At 30.2% G+C, this 20,829-nt stretch overlaps 3 protein-coding genes and 1 long non-coding RNA gene across 5 annotated transcripts; 1 reads left to right on the forward strand and 3 right to left on the reverse strand.

The window, feature by feature from the left end:
• Window positions 1–437: 437 nt before the first annotated feature.
• Window positions 438–15,233, reverse strand: LOC145935497 (uncharacterized). Its single transcript, XR_014425234.1, has 3 exons — window positions 14,952–15,233; window positions 2,683–2,795; window positions 438–705 (listed from the first exon to the last, which is right to left on the reverse strand). It is a non-coding gene; the product is annotated as an uncharacterized LOC145935497 (long non-coding RNA).
• Window positions 10,880–14,614, reverse strand: LOC145935093 (uncharacterized protein YdcI). 2 transcript variants are annotated; one of them, XM_083036157.1, is made up of 4 exons: window positions 14,367–14,614; window positions 14,231–14,294; window positions 12,091–14,008; window positions 10,880–11,841 (listed from the first exon to the last, which is right to left on the reverse strand). In XM_083036157.1, exons 3-4 carry the CDS (start codon window positions 13,990–13,992, stop codon window positions 11,071–11,073), a joined length of 2,673 nt encoding a protein of 890 aa, XP_082892283.1. In that variant the 5' UTR covers window positions 13,993–14,008; window positions 14,231–14,294; window positions 14,367–14,614; the 3' UTR covers window positions 10,880–11,070. The 2 variants fall into 2 exon arrangements, with proteins under 2 accessions (XP_082892283.1, XP_082892284.1); XM_083036158.1 differs by having other exon boundaries at window positions 12,091–14,085.
• Window positions 15,234–16,771: 1,538 nt separating the features above from the next.
• LOC145935122 (mitochondrial potassium channel) lies at window positions 16,772–18,334 on the forward strand. Its single transcript, XM_083036225.1, has 2 exons — window positions 16,772–17,018; window positions 17,252–18,334. Exons 1-2 carry the CDS (start codon window positions 16,851–16,853, stop codon window positions 18,056–18,058), a joined length of 975 nt encoding a protein of 324 aa, XP_082892351.1. The 5' UTR covers window positions 16,772–16,850; the 3' UTR covers window positions 18,059–18,334.
• A 143-nt stretch (window positions 18,335–18,477) lies between these two features.
• On the reverse strand, window positions 18,478–20,688 carry Sgt1 (suppressor of G2 allele of skp1). Its single transcript, XM_083036226.1, has 5 exons — window positions 20,499–20,688; window positions 20,311–20,421; window positions 19,772–19,973; window positions 19,178–19,377; window positions 18,478–18,765 (listed from the first exon to the last, which is right to left on the reverse strand). Exons 1-5 carry the CDS (start codon window positions 20,538–20,540, stop codon window positions 18,658–18,660), a joined length of 663 nt encoding a protein of 220 aa, XP_082892352.1. The 5' UTR covers window positions 20,541–20,688; the 3' UTR covers window positions 18,478–18,657.
• Window positions 20,689–20,829: the final 141 nt, after the last annotated feature.

The raw sequence follows: 20,829 nt of genomic DNA on the forward strand, positions 1-20,829 counted from the left end.
GAAATAAAAGACTTCAAAATAAACATTTTTTGTTAATACAATTTTTCTCTACGACGATTTTAGTTTTATACTACATGATATGAAATAGGAATTTGTGACTTAAACAATAAACAAACAATTATAAGTCGAAAAATTAAATTGTATTTTAATCTTGAACAAAACACAGAACAAATATATAAAAGTAATTCACTCTTTTTACAGTAAATGCTCAAAAATTCCTCCAATAACTTTAATATAAATGACAAACTGAAAAATCACAAACTCATATCTCATATCATGTAATATTAAAACTAAATGTTGTAGAGAAAATTAGTATTAACAAAAAATGTTTATTTTGAAGTCTTCTTTCTCCCATTAAAGTTTGTCGGTCTAATATTTTAACACTCTGTATATATATATATATTTTTTTTTTTAATTTTTATTTTGCATACCTCACAGTTGCCCCGCTGTGGCCCGATGCCTCCTCGAGCTTCCTCCTCCTCTCTTGGTCGATCGTCATTGCTTCTTCGTAGCACTCACGACACTCGCGAAAACACGAATAATTACGATCGCCCGACACTTTACACGGCACTCCCGACGCGACGAGTGAATCACACTCGTATCTCGCGTACATTGCACAATGAGAAAACTATAATCGAAAACACGAAGGAACGATTCGTTCGGTATTATTGCTAATAAGCCGTGCGCGAGTTTGACTGCGAGAACCTGTGATAAAACAAATAAAATACATACATATATATTAGAACAATCTTATCTCAATATCTCTTTAGCTATAGAAATCCGGTTGTCTTTATTTTAGCTTAATTAATATTTTTTTTGCTTTTAGAAGGCAGAACTCTGTTTAGAATTCATGTAGAACTATAAATTTTTTAAATCTTGATAATTACTGATAAGGAAAATATCGTAGGACAAAGTGAGTCTCTGTGTGAAGTTGACGTCTCACAATCAGTTTGTCCCAAGGCATTTTCGTTGCTTTAATGGTCTTTGCTTTAACGAGAACTATTTGTATCAAGGACTCTAAAACTATTATGAAAATAAAGTCAGAACTCTTAATTATTTATAAGTTTCCACGAAATCAGACGCCAGCTTCACACACACTCCAAATCTTTAAATCGAAGAAAGCAACAGATTTATGAGCATCATCATATTTGCGAATCCAAGAAACCTACGATGAACTTTTTATATCCTTCCGACAATCGTTTATTAAATACCTTCAGGCAACATAAATATTCAAACATAAGAGGATATTTAAAAAATATTTGTTTCAGACATCGTCTAAACATTTTTTATACTGTATTTTAGCCGTGTATGAGAGTTGCATGAATCATATAGTTTACAAAATTTAACTAATTAGTACTGATCAGTATTGTAAAGTTTGCATAATTCGGAAGGTGAAAAATATCTCATTATTCGATTGCGTAAGATTCACTATAATCAATTAAATGTTCTTTTTCCGGAAAGCAAGATTTAAACAACCAAAAGCATTTAAAAAATAACAATAAGAGATATTTTTACAATTTATTTATAGAATCTCTCCTGAATGTTTATTTTCTCTGAATGATATAATATGTTCTACTTTATGCGCGCGCGTCTCCAGTAATATTTTGTGAAAAATAAATTAGCAGAGCGAGTATTATGCGCTGTGCATAACGTAGCGCGCCTTACGGCATTAATCCTGCGTGGAAGAAGCCACTTACTCGCAACAAGGCGTGAAATATATCTTCCAGGACGCCAGGTTGCAATTTCGTCGCCGAGAGAAAGAGAGAGGAGAGGCGCGACGCCTATACAACAACGAAAACCGCTTTCTCGCATCGATCTCGCGCGCACAGATTCCTATCCTCGTATCCGCTGAATTACAACGAACGCAGAATAATGAAGTTCACGTAATACTGTAACAAGCGTGCGCGACGAGGCGCGGGCGTGTAACTATGGAATCACGTAACCGACCAATTATACGAACGATCTGGACTTGATTACAGCAAAGGGACTATACCGGTTGCGCAACATCTGCCATGACTGCACAATGTGTCGTACGGACTGATTGATTAAAACCGTAAGATAATTAGCAATTAGTTGCGCCGCGTTCGCCACTGACGCGGCCCACTTTCCATAACGAACATGCCAAGAGTTAAAATGTCAGAGGGTGAGGCACGTGCGCACGTCGATAACCCTAATAAAGTCGTTACCACGCTACCGTCTTCCATGGATGAAGCTCCCGGTAAAGGGCATGGACCGAAATCAGTTCGAGTGAGCGCAAAATATTACAGCGAAATAAATATCAACATGTTGCAGTAAACAATATCGATCGCTTTTATGAATCGCAGGATTTCCTAAATTTTACGAGTTAGGTTATTATTTATGATATTTATTATTCGATTAATTTACAAACGATTTTTAAAAATATCGAGAAATCCATATTTTTTTAATTATAAATAATTAAGCATAAGGAAAAAGTGTAGAGAACTTTTCTTTAGAAGAAAAGCGTCATCTTTCAATTAATATTTGTTGCGCAACAATTTAAAGTATAAATCGGAGATTATACGAAAATTTATTTTCTGGCAAAAACATTTTTATAGTAAGTTTCAAAGAAAATCGATAGCATTGAATTGAATAATTTAAAAAAAATTTATGATTTTCAATTTTCATTGAATATGCGGAATGTTTTTATCAATCTAATCTTACCGTTATTTCACGATGTATCTAATCTGCTGACTTCCAGCGATGAAACTGGAAGCGATGAAATATCCGGAGGAATCCAAATGCCAAATTAGTCGAATGGTCCAATGAAAAAAACACTGTAACAAATTGAAAACACGGACATTAGTAATAGCTATCATATGACATGATATTTTAAAATAAATTATTTTTAGTTGCACATGATATTTTTTTAAAGCAACTAATTTTATCCATAAAAAAATAAAATAACATGAAATTTGCTATCTGCAATATTTGATTGTGAGTATAATTGTTTGCGAAAAGATCAAAAGAAAATTGAAAAATGTTCGCGATTTATACGCATACCTTTGAAATCAAACGCAGTAATTATGTATGTGTATGTATGTGTGTTGATTCCTATTGCTCGTTAAAAGAAGCTTTTATTGAAACAAACTCTATTTCATTAATAAAAATAATTGTATATACAGAAGAAAACATTCAGAAAAGTAACATAAGTATAACGAGAAATTTGAAATATTATCGTGCATCGATATTTAGATATTTTACTAGAGAGATGTATTGATTATTATTTATTATAAATTACGTTACACACAAGATACTTGCACATATTATGCGACTATAAAAGTAAACAATAAATAATGATATCGAAATTTTCTAATAAACTATCTCTAAATAAAAATAATTAAATATAAAAAATACACAAAAAAATAATTTTTGGCTTGTTATTTCAGAATAAATGACCAAGCCAATACGAGGCTTTGCACGTATACTGCAGCACTTGCTATACAGGGTACCTAGCCCTTTTTGACTGAGGATCTGAGCAAAAGTCGAGACTAGTATTTACTACGGTGACCCCTCTACAGAAAGCGAGAGGAGTACTATAAATACATTATAATATGTGCACCCCTTCAAAGAATTAGTATTGATACAAAGACGTTACAGAGTATTGATTATCAGCGTTGCGCTCAAACAATAATTAAATTTTTGTTACATTTCTTCATATATATATATATTCTTCATGTATGTGCTATTTTTAATAAATGTGTATCATATCAATTTTAGATTTAATTTATTTTATAATTGTTATTTCAAAAGTGTTTATATAACAAAGTTCTTGGGCACTAAATCAATATGCACAATTAAAAGCAAACTTCATTCAAACTGCTATTTTTTATTTTTATTATGTGAGATATATGTTTCACGTAGATATGCTGCGCATTCCGAAAACATTCTAAAAACAATCTCATACAATAAAATTTGGAAAAAAATGCGTTAAAAAATATCTCCTAGAACGAAATTATTTTAATTATATCATGTCATATATAAAGTATACATATATATATTTTTATTATATTATTCATAATATTTAAACACACAAAATCTTATTCATATTACATAATAGAATTATTTGACTAGAAATTATCACCAGATAATTTAGAAAATACATTACACGCGCCGCAATAATAGTTGTTACACAAATTTTATTAAAATTAGAATGAAATAGTACTTTAATTGTGACTGTACAGCATTACATTTACGAAAGTGTAATGTGTGTAGATACGTGCTTGGTAATATATGGTGGATTGTAATTATCAAGAATCCTTGTTTAGCCATATGTCGTGCACCAATTTGCGTCACGGCAATTGTCCGCGAAATTTAATCGCGTTATTGGGAGAAATTTTCCCATTGACAGTTGCATTGCATGACAGTTCTCCAATTAAATATCCTGACTGGCAGCAGCAAATTTGCCCAACGACCAGTGGTTTGTACAAATGTAATTTCGATCGAAAATATCGGAACTCATTTAAATCGTGCCGAATGTAAATACTACAAATTTTCCAAAAAACCAACAAATTTCCTCTTTTCATTGAAAATTCTTACGAGATACAGAGATATTAAAAATATGTATCTAAATATTACTATTTTTAATATATTTTTAATAAGTAGGTATATCACTTTTATTATGTATCTATTTGATAATTTTTTTTTCTACTTACACACAAATATTCATATAAATTAAAACTGAAAACATTAAAGGAAAACTATTTAATTTTAGATACTTTAAATATAGTAAAATATTAATATAAATATTTAAAAAATTGATACATTATCTAAAATAGCATTTTTATTTTCATATCATGATATATTTTTTTTATTAATGCTTATAATAATAATAATATAATACATAATATGCCATTATATATAATATCGAGAAACTTTTTAGCCATTAATTTCGGGACAATTCGCGATAAAACACTTTATTATAAATTTATTTATAACATTCGAAACATATATACGTGATCTTCATTATTATCTCTATTAATATATTTTCTATTAATGTTCCCATTATCTCATTATTCTCCAGTGGCAAATTTTCAAAGTAAAATGCTATTTCGTACTCATGTGTTGCCCTTAATAATTATAAAATTACATCTTTAAAAAAATTACAAGCAAACAGCAAAATCGCAATGTAGTTACACGAAAAGAAATAGTCACCCGTCTGCTACGCCACTGGACAGAATATTGATCGAGAGGGTGCAGAGAGACCCTTATACCGGGAGCGAGTCATGAGCCAACCCTTACATAGGCTCTCTCGCATACTCGCATTATGCCTCGGATGGTACTTGCGACGAAATCAGGACTATTAGGAGGGAATGTTAATGTTTTCTCGTTACGTCACTGACATTGCTCGTATAGTCATATTTCGCAAAATATAATATAATCAGTTACTACTATATCTATAGTTACTACATCGTGTCATATACATATATATATAGTATTCAATAAATCGTGTAGTGCTAAGAAATAAATAATTTCTTATGAAAAAAATAAGGAATATAGAATAATATTTTTATTAATCGCGTAATTTTGTAAGAAAATATTTTGAATATGAAAATGATATATCCGTTTGATTGTCCATTTTAATATCTATGCATGCATCTATTGTCCTAGAAAGACATTTATATATGTGTTATGTGCACTTATAAAATTTATTTACACGACAATATATATCTATTATGATTTCAGAGGCACTAATAACGTTAATTTTCCTCAATCTGCCAAAATGATAAAAGAACATTCGCAAATATCTTAAAATAACATCTGGATCTTGTAATGCTTTAACTACTGACAATTATTAGAGAATAACTATATTTTAATCGACATATCAATATATAATGTATAATTAAACAGACACATGCTAATTTTATATTCAAATTATTTTTCTTAGATTATATGAATAATAAAAAAAGAATATTTGATATTTTTAATTTGTTAACTGCATAATTGTATTAAACATCTATATATTTTTTTAGAATTTGTTCTAATATTAATATATTAAAAAATTTAATGTTAATATTTTATTTAAATGTCAGATGTTTCAATTGTTCGTTGTTGAATTTCCATATGTTCGCTATCTCCCCCCCCCCCTCCCTCTTTCCTATCTCTCCCACATAAATTAAGCCTGACTGAGCATTAGGATGCTAACTGAAATCCGTTGAAACGGATTAATATCTGTTTGCCGGTTGGAGTTTGTCGATTTTAATATTCTAAATTAATCCATCTCTTTCGTTCGGTACTGATCGTTTTGCTTCTTTTAAGAATCGTTACCTGTACCACTACCGAAATTCTCTTTCTTTTGACAGGAGACAAAGAGGTACAGAGAGAATAGAAACCGTCACTTTAATGCTCGTGGTGAACCACGATAATTGAATCAGCCCACCCCTATGAGTCGCGACTGAAATTAAGTAACCTTCGACGCGGTAGGCGCGTATTCCCCCGTTTGAGACGGGTTGACGATTTCGTATCTTTAAGACATCCTGAAAAGCTCGTCGGAAATACTGTGAAATAATGTTAGTGTACGAAAATGAAATAGTCGAAAATACAGTACGCAAGAGAATTGACATACGTTTTACTCAGATACGAAAACAGCAATATATGAAATAACAAATCGTCTAAAATAAAATATCATTGTTTGTATCAAATAATATTGTATCACACAGTTTGTGTTAAATATGTTAGAATATACTTTTACATATATACGTAGCATGAGAAAAATTATATGTATTATAAAAAAACATCGCACATGATAATTTAAAAAAAAATGGGACATCGGAAGTAGTAGCAGTGGATCGTATATAGGATAAAACTCGTTAAACCGTGCTAAAATTTTTCTCTGCCATTTTCTTTTATCTTCACTTTAAAAAGAAAAGAGTTATAGCCCTCTCAATTTCTAGAATCACCCAGTATAAGCTAACAGCGCATCGTATACCGGTGCGAAAATATTTTCCTCGGTAATATAAATATTACATCTCGTTATACGTTAGCGTTATGCGAACTCGGCTAAGAAAAGACTTAAGCTGTCAGAATGGCAAGGCCGTAAAGAAAGCAAGCGGAAAAAGCTTCTCTGGTATGACGAGAGCGCTTTGTGAAACCGCGACTTGCGGCGTGGCAAAGCCACCCGAGAAAGGTAATTTGTACAGTGTGTTTAAGTTACATATATAACGTCATACTTTCCAACAGTGACGACTAATTATACGATATAATGTCATAAGACGTCGTAAAGCTACTTTTTCTGTACGAATTTTTTGGCCATTTTGGAATCGATCGTTCTTTAATGAAAACCGCGATGGTTCCAAAATTACAAACGATTGAAATTGATTAGGCTTTTCGGGAACTTTAGAAGTACAAAACAATAGTGAAATCTTTTTTCCATTTAATTTCAAATAATCCTTATTTTAAGAGAGAGAGAGAAAAATACATATATATAATTTATAGATTAATTACAAAGATATTAAATGTGGAATCTTTATATAACTTGCTGAATAAGGACAATAAAAAATCGCAATGCTAAGATGAAAAGCTTCAATCTTCTTTTCGCAGAAGTAACATTGGAGTAAAATCTCTTCGATGCCTGGCAACAACAAAATACCCGAGGTTATTACTCGGTTACGCGAATAGACAGATCCCCGAGGGTGAAAAGTAGTTTCAAAGCGTCTAGTCTAACAATGGAACGCGTGAAAAGAGGGAGAAAAACGACGAGTATGAAAAGCATCCCGGAAAATAAAGGGTAGATACGGTGGAAAAAGCACACGGAAGACTCGGAGAATTCAATGCCAAGGTTGGTATATGTACAAAGTTAAATCGATATTCAATATTCAATATACGAACCAATAGTGAAACGTTTTTGTACAAAGAATTTATCATATTATATTTTATAAATGAATCTTGAATTTCATAGCTGATCTCTTTTTCTCTCTCTCTTAAAGATAGTCGGTTAAATCTAACATGCTATCGCGCGCAATCATAAATTTTCCTTACGTAAGGCGCTAAAAATGTGAAAAATTTATTTAAAAAATAAATTCCCAAATTTTTTCAAAAATAGACTATATATATATATATATATATATATATATATAAAAACAAGATTTGATATAAATATATTTTATAAATACTTCCAGAAATTATATATTATATAAATCATCGATTGCAAAAAGATACAGCTCAAAATTATTTTTATTATTAATCTTCATAATTAATAAAAATATCTAAATTAAATATCTTCCAGATGTGAAATTAAAATTATTAAGATACTATATAAATATATAAAAATATGATATATGATAATTTTCAATTCTTTGAGATTTTGTTCCTAGTAAAAAATCATTATAAATATCTATTTTTTATATGAGTTACTAATCTAATTCATATACGAATCCATGATACAATCGAAAACAATTTTATCGCATATGGTTCTCGTTTTCCAATTCGTTTCATGTAGTGAACATTTCGTTTTTTCTCTGCCACATATACACATACATAAATATATATATCCGGATTACGTATCCTCTCTACAGTATATTTTGCTGTTTGTGAGTACTTTGTTCATAGCTTCGATTATGATTTATTCGATTGAATAAAAAAAAATTAGTTGTGTGCATTGTTCCATGAATGACATTGATAGACTCTATTTGATACCGAATGAATGAGAACATAAACTGCCACACGAATAGCTCTATCGTTTTAATAAATATTTGATAATTCGAAAATTTCAAGTCGTTAAATTAGATATTTATTAGTCTAATTTAATAAAAAACATTTAATAATCATTTTAATGTAATACTGAATGTATATTGACTTAATTATATTAATTCTCAAATAATCTTTCACATTATTCTTCAGATCGAAAGTTATGAATTATATAGTCATAATGAAAACTATTTTTTGTATACACACTCATGATAGGATTTTCTCATTTTTTTCTTTTTCGTTGTACTTCTTTGTTTATGTGAAAATTACATAAATATATTTTTATATTTATAATATAAAAATACATATATATTATAAATATAAAAATATATATTTATGTAATTTTTACATAAGCAAGCAATTCGTACAACAAAAAAGAAAAAAATTAGAAAATCCTATCATAAATATGTATACAAAAAATAGTTTTTATTATGACTATAATTCATAACTTTCAAAACTCTGAAGAATAATATAAAAGATTATTTGAATGAAAATATTTAAGATTTAATTTTTTTTATATTTTATATTTAATTTTTTAAATTTAGAGCAGCCTGTATCATTTTATTTTAAATAATTTCTGTGATCCTGTACAAATTCTATTTAATCAAATTTAAAAATATTGTTCAAGAAAAAACTATTATCCTCTTCTTTCTAAAAATATTCTAAAGCATCAATCTCTTCTTTTAATTTTGTCAACTTTTTTATATATCATATTTGATACATGGTGCTTGAAAAGATTAATTAATACATATTCACGTTCGAGATTGTGACAGGAAAATGTGCGGCGGAAGATATTTACTTTGATTGCGGAAATAACGCCAAATACGGATTTGCCGCAAGAAGCACGATCACATTCTTAAATTCGACCTAAAGCGAGCTATTCAACGTATACATAGTGTACTTCTCATACAAAATGTAGCCGTGGTTTGAGACAACAGCGGACAGAGCGGAATGGTATGCGCCTGAACTTTCCCGATAGCGGGATAGAATTCGCAGATTGCATGCTAAAACTTTCAAGCGAGGTGAAACGAAGGAGTGTGTTTCAGGAATAATCAGGTATGAGAATACAATAACGAAATAAAATCGTCGTCATGTCGTCGCCGCATTGCTAATTGCACTCTACCATGTATACAGGACCATATCCTCTTATTGGTGATCCAAATATGAAGAAGTTATTTTATGTAAAAAAATGAATAAATAAATATAAAAAAAAGAATACATAAAATATTGAATTTTTTATGACTCTACTTTAAAAAAAATTGTTATAAAAAAAATAGGAAAAATGATAATATATTATTATTTTCAATCTATTATTTTTAACTATCTTGCGATTTGAATTATCCAATAGTATCTTTTATTTATATTTTATTAAATAATAGTATAAGTAAAACTTTATTATTGTCGATAAACAGGAATTAATTAATTAATAAATCTTAATCTTTTATAACAGCAGGAAGAAGAAAATCCGGCTTGAAAAATAAGAGATTCAACTACGATTGTCGGTCTGTCGCAATTGCGATCTTCTTCCTGCAGCATCCAATGCGGTATACATCCCCTCACTTCCCTTGTAGATCGTTGCCGACCGTACTTTTGCTAGCAGCAGGGGAAAAGGCACGTTAGCACGTGACTGGAATTCGTTTTGCGAACTCTCTGCAACCGCGCATATAGAGTTCCCGTTTTAGGTGGTCGCATTGCATGACATAAAGAGAACAAAATCCATTTTTCTGGGATAAACTACCCCCACGAGAAACTTGTAATGTAACAAGAATAAAAGGTAGACACAAATCACAAGTATTTAAGTAAGAGACTAATATTAGATAACAATATATAAAATAGTAAAACCGTGAATTATGCACGGAATATATATATATATATATATATATATATATATATATATAATATATAGGTATATATATATTGAGAAATTATATTTATTGTAACTTTATTATAGCACTTATATTTAATACATAAAGTATTTTTAAACAAATCTGAAACATAAATATTATTTACAAAGATATATTTATCATCAATGCAATGGTGATACTTTTTTTTTACTTAATATAAATATACAGATAATATAGTAATTCGATGCTATTATAAGCATTTTGTCATGTTATATTGTAAGCATTTCATTAAACGATATCATTAACTCAAATATTAGATTGTTACAAAAATAATTTTATTTTTTATATTATATCTTCTTTAAAATTTGAGTACAAATTATATGTATATACACATATAGCATAAAAGCAAAATAAAAAAACACATTCTTGATATAAATTATTAATTTATATCAAGAAAAATATAGTATTGTTACACCAATGTAATGAAAACTTTTCTTAATTCTGAAAAAAACAATTCGAGTATTTATAACGTCTTCATTAATTCGAGACCGATCCTGCTGCGTGTCACATCGAGAGTAATTACTTTTACTTCCACATGTTGGCCTACATGCAGAGTCTGTCTTTTCATACGTGTAATATGTATTAGTCCATCTTTTTCGACGCCCACGTCTACAAAGGCTCCAAAATGTGTGACATTTCTTACGACACCACTTAATACGGTATCGATGCTCAAATCATGGATATTTTGAATGCCCATACGGAACAGCGGACAATTTGACTTTAAACGTATATCCTCGTCCTTTTTCATAGTCAAAGCTTTAATTATGATCTCCATAGTAGTCTCGTTGGTATCAAATTGCGCAGCTAATTCGGCACATCTCGCTTTCGCGTGTGAATTTATTCGTTCGATAAACGCCGGCGTACCAAGATCGTCCAACTTGCATCGGCAGTGTTTTAAAAATTTATTCGCTATCGCATACGATTCCGGATGAATCCACGTTTGATCCAAGAGATTAAGATCGTCCTTTGATTTTTTACTCTCTTTCGTCGCGATTTCGCCAATCATTGCTGTTTCCGGCCGAATTCTTATGAATCCTGTGCACTGTTCAAACGTTTTCTTGCCGATACCTTTCACGTCTAACAATTGTTCTCTATTCCTAAATGCTCCGTGTTTAATTCGCCATTCTATGATGTTTGCAGCTCTAGATTTTGTGAGACCGGCTACTCTTTGCAGAAGGCACTGGGATGCTGTATTGACATCCACTCCGACAAAACTCACAGCCTCTGTGACAACCTGTAATAATTTTTTCTTAACAAAAACAGAATGGAATGACCTATTGCATTATTTATTAAAATCTCTAAATCTCTAATCTTTAAATTACTAAAGAAAAGATCAATTTCATATTTCCATAAAAAAAAATTATTAAAAATTATATTTTAATTTTGTCTAATAGCAAATATATAATATTCAAAATTCTCTTTCTATCTTAAAATTTCTTCACGTAATTATTATCAGATTTATATTAAGCAAATTTATACTAACTTCGTCCAATGTATTTATCAATTGTTTTTCAGGAAGGTCGTGCTGATACATCCCGACTCCTAAATGCTTCGGTTCTATCTTAACTAATTCCGCAAGTGGATCCTGCAAGCGTCGCGCTATCGAGATAGCCGAAACCAGATTTGGATCGAGATCCGGAAACTCTGATTTTGCTTCAGGACTACAACTGTAAATTGATGCTCCAGATTCGTCAACGATGGTGTACGTCACGTCCGATGAATCAAACATCTTCGATTTTATCATTTTTGTCAGAAACGATTCAGTTTCCCTGCTTGCTGTAGCGTTCCCCAGAGCTAATACCGTGCATTTATATTTGTTCACTAGCTTCGCCAAACTATTAGCCGAAATGGAAATTGAAGATTCATTCTTATGCTTATGAGGATATATTACAGCTGTCTCAAGAACATTACCGTTTTCCGATATAATAGCGATTTTACATCCGTGATGATAACCCGGATCTATGCCAAGAATAATTTTACCTCGTACAGGAGGAGTGAGCAGCAATTGTTTAACATTAGTCGCGAATACTTGTATAGATGCCTTTTCCGCGCTTTCCTTCATCTCACTCCGTACTCGACGTATCACCAGAGGTTTAATCACCTTCTTGTAAGCGTAATCAATACTATCCCTGAGTAAATCACAATGCAACTTTGTTACATTTCCCGTAAGCTTTTGCTGACATGTGTATTCTGACAGACAATATTCTTTGAATGCACGTTCAAAAGTATCCGGAACTATAATTTTTACACTAATAATCTTTTGCGACTCAGCTCGATTAATAGCCAATATGTGATGTGGCTTAATAGTATCCTCCCTTGATTTAAAATTAAAATAATTTTCATATTTCTGTTGGTTTGCGTTATTTGAATCTTCTGTTGCTTTACATTGTGTTGTTTGTATGTTTATAATAGATGTTTTTCGGAAGGATGTCACTGCATTAAAAATCTTTTTATCCTTAGTAATAACATCCACTAATATATGCATAATACTATTTCTCACTTGCTGTTCATCTCGTAAACCTTCTTTCTGCTCATTTATCAGGGATTCCAATGGGGTTATTTTTTGTCCGTGTAAAACAGCATCGCTAATACTTTCCAGGCCCAATTCTCTTGCTCTCTCTGCCAGAAGTCGTTTTGATGTTGGTTTATATAAAGCATAAATGTCTTCCAAATCAGTGAGGGATTTTGCAGATGTGATAGCAGAGTGAATTTCTGGTGACCATTTCCCCAATTTATCGATGGTTTTTAAAATTGTTGCAGCGCGTTGTTGAATAATTCTTGCTTGCTCGAAACTTTCCTTAAGTGCTCTCAACTGATCTGGTTCCATAGATCCAGTGTTATTTCGTCTATATCTTGCGATAAAAGGTATAGTGTTGTCCTCTTGAAAAAGCTGTACTACATTCTTTACAATATGTTTATCTATTTTATTGTATATTTCACTTATGTAATCAACAGCTGTCCATTGTATGTCTATGCATTGTAAAAAGTTGGAATTTAATTTTCTTTTAATTTTGATATCTTGCTTTATATTAGTTTTAATAGTAGTTTTTTGATCCACGTCTTTCTGATCTTGCTCTAATACTCCTGCATCTGAATAATCTGCAAATGATGATTCTTCTACTTTCAGTTTCTTGTTACTTAATATTTCCAAGTTTTCTTCTTGACCTTTTCTTTTTCTAGATTTATCAACTTTGTTCTGCGTACTTTTCTTTATCTTCTTCTTCACTGGCTCCTTATTATTCTCTCTAATTTTCTTTTTCGTTTTATTACCTTCCATTGTATAGTCTTCATCTTCTGATTTTGGTACCACTTTATAATCTTCATCATCCGAATCTGATATTTCAATTATTGTCTTATTACGTACACTTCGTAAATTTCTTTTCATTGTAGTTTTCTTGTGTCTGTTAAATAAATTAGTTTCCTCACAAATGTATATTTGATTTGCTTACACAGTATCATGTGTACAGATATATTTTTTCTAATAAAAAAGTATTGTATAAATTATACTTTAATCAAAAATTCTCTATACTAAAACGTTTAGCTATTATATGCAACAAAACATTTTTTTATTATTTCAAATATCAATTAGTAGTTAGCAGAAAGAAGTATATAAATTGCATTACCTCTTTTTGGCAATTTTATTATAAAATTTCCCCAATGCTTTTAAATTCTTATGAAAATAAACATCTGTAATATAATTTAGAAATTTTGGTTAATTTAAAAAACTAAAATTAAATATAATAATCAAATGCAAATTACCTAAATGAAATGTAAACGAAAACGTAGTAAGAAAAGGTGAATTGCTTGTTGTCTTGCGTTGATGATAATCATAACCTAACAGTCAGTGTGACTGATAAAATTGTAAACACTATGGCATGATATTGAAAAATTTCTTCAACAGTTCTGCCATCTTAACGACATTATAATATGGTCGTCATTATCGTGTGGTATATTATCGATAAAATATTATTAAAAATTCGCAATTCTGAATAAGTTTTGCGATTGACAATCGGAGCCGATTCGGGGCTGCTAATTCTCAAGAATCTTGAGAAATAATTGTTGTATTTAATGTATTAATTTAATTATCATAATATATAATTAGAATAATCATAAAATATATTTTATAGAGACAATATGCATAAAAGAGAGAAATAAATAGATCAGCAAAAGCTGATTCCGAAAATATATTATTTTCGGATAAAAAGTTAATAATTGCATACAGATACACACGTATGTACGCATACACACACACACATATATAGGATCTTCATACACATGTAAAAATAATGTATTACAAACAAAAATAATAGCTTTGCGCAATTACAGAAAATAAAATGCGCATACCTGATGTCATAATCATATGTCGATTGTGGTTTCTCGTTGTATCAGCGAGAAAATAGCAGCTCGAATAGGGAAAGGGAAGACTCCATTCACTCCAACACACAGAAGCGGATCACCGAGGATTAAAATCGCGATATATTGGCGACAATAGTCATTGCACACAACGTTCACGTGAAAATAAACACTTTACGAAACAATCACGATAACTTCTCACGCGCAAAATTCACTTTTAAACCAAAATAATGGGGAAAAATATGCAGCGACGTACGAATGCAACTCCGCGATCGGCCGTGATGCGTTTCGTTACTCTCGCGGTTCAAAACTTCGAGAATCGCAATTTGCTTCTCGATAGCAGTCGATAGTATCGAAGCGACGTCAGAATTGCCAACTTTGTTTACTTGCATTTCCTGCATTCTTTAATTCTAATTCTAATTTTACCTTTATTTTTATTATTAATTTTATTTCTTATGTCCATCTAATAAATCTCATGTTAATATCTTAGTTTAACTTTTCGTTGCGTTGGGTTCCTATGGCCATGTTATTATAAAGGCCATTGCACGTACAAAAATTTTAGTCGTAATCGTAAGGCCGTAAGCAAATCGTCCAATCATAGAGAAGAATTATCATAACGTAATAAGAATGCTTGACTGTGATTGGACGATTTGCTTACGGTCTTGCGATTACGACTAAAATATTTGGGGAGAGGCTCACTTGCGCACAGTACAATTGCACACAGTTCTTTTGCCCCCAGTTCTTTTACGCACCGTGCTGGTAGACACCCCCCCGTGTGTGTGTGTGTGTGTGTGTGTGAATAGAGCATGTGTCGCGCATTTTCGTGTCCAATTGCACGGTGTGCAAATGAACGGTGCGCAAAAGAACTGTGCGCAACTTTATGTGTCTAATAGCACGGTGTGCAATTGCAACGTGTGCAATTGTACTGTGCGCAAATGAAGGCTTCTCAAATATTTGTACTTGCAATGGCCTTTACAATTTTTTTAAAATATTGGAACCTTTTTTTTCTTTTTATTTTAATTCTAGACAATGTGGAAAAAATTGGCGGCAAATTTTCGCGCCTTTAGAGAGAAATTACAGGGGGGCGGGGGGAGGGGGGGGGGGGAGTAAAAAAATAAGTACAGAAAATGCAATCAAAAACGAATAAAGCTGTTATTTAACGCAGAAATAAAATTCGAGAATATATTTTAATATTAGAAATAATACTAGAAATAATAATTAGAATAATATATGAATAAATAGAATACGAATCTGCGTAATTCGAATAATTAAAATAAGACGAATTTCTGAGAAATGTAATGAATGGAATTAATTACAAAATAACATACATATATCGGACGATTCCGGTCGACATCGATGATGGCAATATAATACTGATTGTATATAACGATTACGAATGCGACTTTGATAATTTCTCGCGAGATTCACTTTAGATTATGGTATAAATTGGGAAAAATACAGAGCGATTCGTTAACGATCCATCACCGCGTCTTTCCCAACTCACTATGATCTGAACGACATTGCGAGTCTCGATTGCATCGGAACGAACCAATCACGGTAGAGATCCGTACGATATATCTCGATTCTCGAAAACAACAATCGAAGCAGCGAACCAATCGCAGTGATTCTTTGACATAGAAACGAAATTTGAAATATTATATAAAAATAGCGAGTTAATTGGAATAATATTAGTCGAATAATTGTATACAATTTTCAATATAAGATTTTTTAATATTATCTTAATGATATTTATAAGAACAAATTAAATTTACGTTAGGTTAGGATTCGAATTGAGGTTAGGTTAGGTTTACTCTCTTATTTCATTATGTTCGCATGTCAGCATGCGTAATCTGATAATGTTTGATTTACTTCAATTTTATAGATTATAAAATGATAGGACGCTATCGACAACTAGTTAGGCTAATAAATAAAAATATAAACAAGTATGCGGTGTTTCATCACGCAAAGGAAATTGTGGAAAATACCACGGAGAAAGCACAGAACAAGTTTTCCAATGCACAAAACATTGCAGCCGAGAAATATAATATCGTTGCAAAAGTAAGCATTAAATATATAATACCGAGATAAAAATCTTTATTTATCAACTCACATTTTTTTCTACACTGACAAATATATTCTGAACATCAATCAATTTAATCTTCTCAGAAAGCACATTGATTTAGAGTATTCGATTTTCTTATGCATGGAATTATATATTTTTATACATAAAATTTCAGCTACATTTATTATTCAAGTAATTATTCAAGAAATTTTTCACATTTATGTTGTAGAAACTTAATGAGCAGGCCATCATTATACAAGATTTAAATGCCAAGGCATTGGAGCCAAGCACAGACTTGCCAGGAAAAATTGTTAAGTGGTGGCAATGGTACAATCATTTAACAGGATTGAATGCAGTTGAAGCAGCTAAAAGGCAAGTAATTGTCCTTCAAGATAAATTGTTCCTGTGTCAGAACATTAGAAGAACCTTAAACAGAGACCTGACAGATGTTGCTCATAAATTGCAAGCACTCTATGCTGAATTAGTTCAAACAAAACGGGATGATCCTAAGTTTGTACATTTAACAATAATGGAAAATAAAAGTTTGCAAGAGCAGAATAAAATTCTTGAGCAGCTCGCTTTATCAGAGAAAGAAGAGAGCGATAATTTTACGCAATTAGCTACTGCTATCAAAGAATATCATGATAGTCAAAGTATAAATGCGCAGAAATTTAAATATTTATCTATTCTTGCATCTGCCATACTAGCAATTGTGTCATTAATTGGTTCAATTATACTTAATAATAAAAGGATACTAGATGTAAGAAATACTATAAAGACAGCACAGGAAAAGAATGAATCATTATTTCAAAAAAACACAAATGAATTGTCTGATCTTAAGAAAATATTGCTTTCATTCGATACAAAACTTTTCAAGCAAAACGCAAATATTAAAGAAAAGGAGAATGACAATAAATCTAATTCATCTAACATTCTCGTGGCTTCTGCCAAATATTCAGCATATTTGCTAATTTCAGGAGCTAGTTATATTAAAAACGGTATTTATGCATGTGGATCATATATCTTTTACAAATAACAAATACTTATTAAAAATGTACAATTGCTCACACAACACACAGTTACATTTATACAATTTTTTTTCTAATCTATAATGATATATATTTTTTATTAAATTTTTATAACGGAGATAGAGATATATATGATATAACATAGAATTTGAAAATAAGAAATATAAAGAAAAAAGTAATACTATTTAATATATTTTGAAATATGAAGTTTTTTTATAAGATAAAAGAACCATTTGTTTTACTAGACAAACTGCTCCATATTTTTCATAATCCATTGTAATATATGTTATAAGTATTGGTTTTGTTCAAAATAGTGTAATACTAATTATAATTGTAAAAATTGTAGATGTAATCTGTTAAATAAACATAATATAAAAATTATAAGAAAATGTTAATCATTTTATATATTTCATAATCATTTAAAATAATTTTTTAACATAGAAATTAGTTTATTGTATTATTGAATCACAACATATATAGAAAAAGAATATTACTCAAAAAAATATTACTTATATCGAATAAATATCATATGTATAATTGAATGCAATTGCACACAAGAAACACTGAAAAACTGATGTTTAAAAATTTACGAATTATGAGTTACAAATTATGAATCCCAAGATTTCCATTCCATTCCATCTGGTGGTTTTTTCTCAACTGTTCCATGTCCTACCTCTTCCCAATTAGTACTCAGAACAGTGCCACCAGATTCAAACTATATAACAAAATAAAAGATTTTTATGTTTCTTTATATATATATTTGTGTGTGACAGGTTATTATATTTATATTAATAAAAGCATTAAAAATTTATATGTATGTGCATTTATATAATGAGCTAGTTTTAATCAAATGTCATGTTTAGGATTTAGAATGTAAAATTAAGAAATTTTCTCTCACTATATGCAATAAATGATTTTTTAACATAATATTTATTTTGTACAAATAGCTAGAAATGAATGGAATTTAATTTATGCAAAAATTGAATTATCTTAAAGATTTACATTTAATAGAGTTTTTAAAAAATATATATTATCGATATAGCATCTGCAATATATAGCATTCTAAACAAACTGCAACTATGTCTCTTGTTATCATTTAATTTATCAAAAACAAATTATTTACTTACAAAGGACTTGTTCATCGCGCGTCTTACTTCATCAGATCCTTTACCATATATTTGTTGGAAAAGGGCATTTATCGCTGCATCACCCTGTGGTTGTTCTGCTGCCTCTTGTTTTTCTATTTCTTTTTCTACTTTACCCCAATCTCTGTATATTTTACAGGAACTTGGGTATTTAGAAGTTTGTTGGCTAGCTTGAAGTATTTCTTAAATAAAACATAAGTTTAGAAAAATGTAATTATTCATTGTTATTGTAACATAATTTTTTAATAAAAAATTAATTTATATTAATTTTATAGTTTAATTTAAATTTTTAAAAACTATTTTATATATTAATATATCTAAAATATGTGTTAATTTTATACAACTCTTAGTTATAACACTACTATTATACTTTTACAATTGTTTTTAATATCAATCATAGTGATATTATAGAAGTATGTTTAGCAATATACATTAAAAATTTGAGATTTTATTGCATTATAAAATAAACTATTAAAAACAAAATATCTAATCAAATTCAAAATTATCTCAGATATATATTTGATATTTATATTTAGAAACATTTCTGTATAAAATAATGAAAGATTTATAATTTACCATTTGGTATAGGTTTGACTTTATTCTGTTCACTTGGATTCCCCTCTAATACTGTCCATCTAAAATCATCCTGTTTTTTCAGTTTAATTTCTATTTTAGATGGCCATACTTTGTGTGTACATTGTTCGACAGCTATCGGATGAGCCAAATCTAATTCTAAACTATATTCATTACCAGATGGCAACTTTGCGGATACGCTTAACTGAAAAATAATTTATTAAGAGCAATTTAAACAAATATCTCATAAATACTAATTTGAAGCTTAATTTAAAAATGTAGCTTTTTCTTGTATCACACAATCAAACTGTAAATATAGAAATCATGGACAAATTACAATTGTCAATATTTAGGTATTTTGAGTATATTATCAAAAGATATCTGAATACCAAAGCATCGCTTGGAAAATAATGTAAAACAAACTATTATATCTCACACGCAATCATCATAAGATGCAATTTGTTTAAGGCACTTTTTATTTGTTCTAATAAACAAGTTAATTCCTGATGTTTTAAGAGAAGAGTAATCTTCTAAATACGTACTGTATTTTCTTCGTATACAACCTTCACATTTTCCGTATTTTTTGCGAGTATTGTCACGATAACGTGTGTCTCTGTTTGATACCAATCGTGTTTTATTTTTGGAACGGGCATCTACGAAAATCGAACATTATTGTATTTAAATATCTCAAGCTTATACATTCGCATTACTTTTGTGTGAATAAACTTACCACATTACTTTCCGTTTCGGTGACAACGTTGTCAACATCCATTATATCCTTATTATTCGCAATTATACTCTCTTGATGAAATGACAAAACATCACATCATATATAAAATACGGGATATTTATCTTTCTCGAATCTTCCTATTGTCGAGTTCGCGAAGGATGCTGCAAAACAATTCAGACAACTGTGGCACCATTTTTGTCCAGCTTGCTCGTTGAAAACAGTAGCGAAAGCTGATTGGCTACGACGATTGTAATCAAATGTTCGATCCAAGTTTCCATTGGTGGTGATTAAGCGACATCCAACGTCATTCTAAATCCACGAGGGGGCAGCA

Source organism: Prenolepis imparis, unplaced genomic scaffold (assembly GCF_030444845.1).
Source record: "Prenolepis imparis isolate NDT839.2.m4 unplaced genomic scaffold, iyPreImpa1.0 SCAF_4, whole genome shotgun sequence".
NCBI classification, from domain to species: Eukaryota; Metazoa; Arthropoda; class Insecta; order Hymenoptera; family Formicidae; genus Prenolepis; species Prenolepis imparis.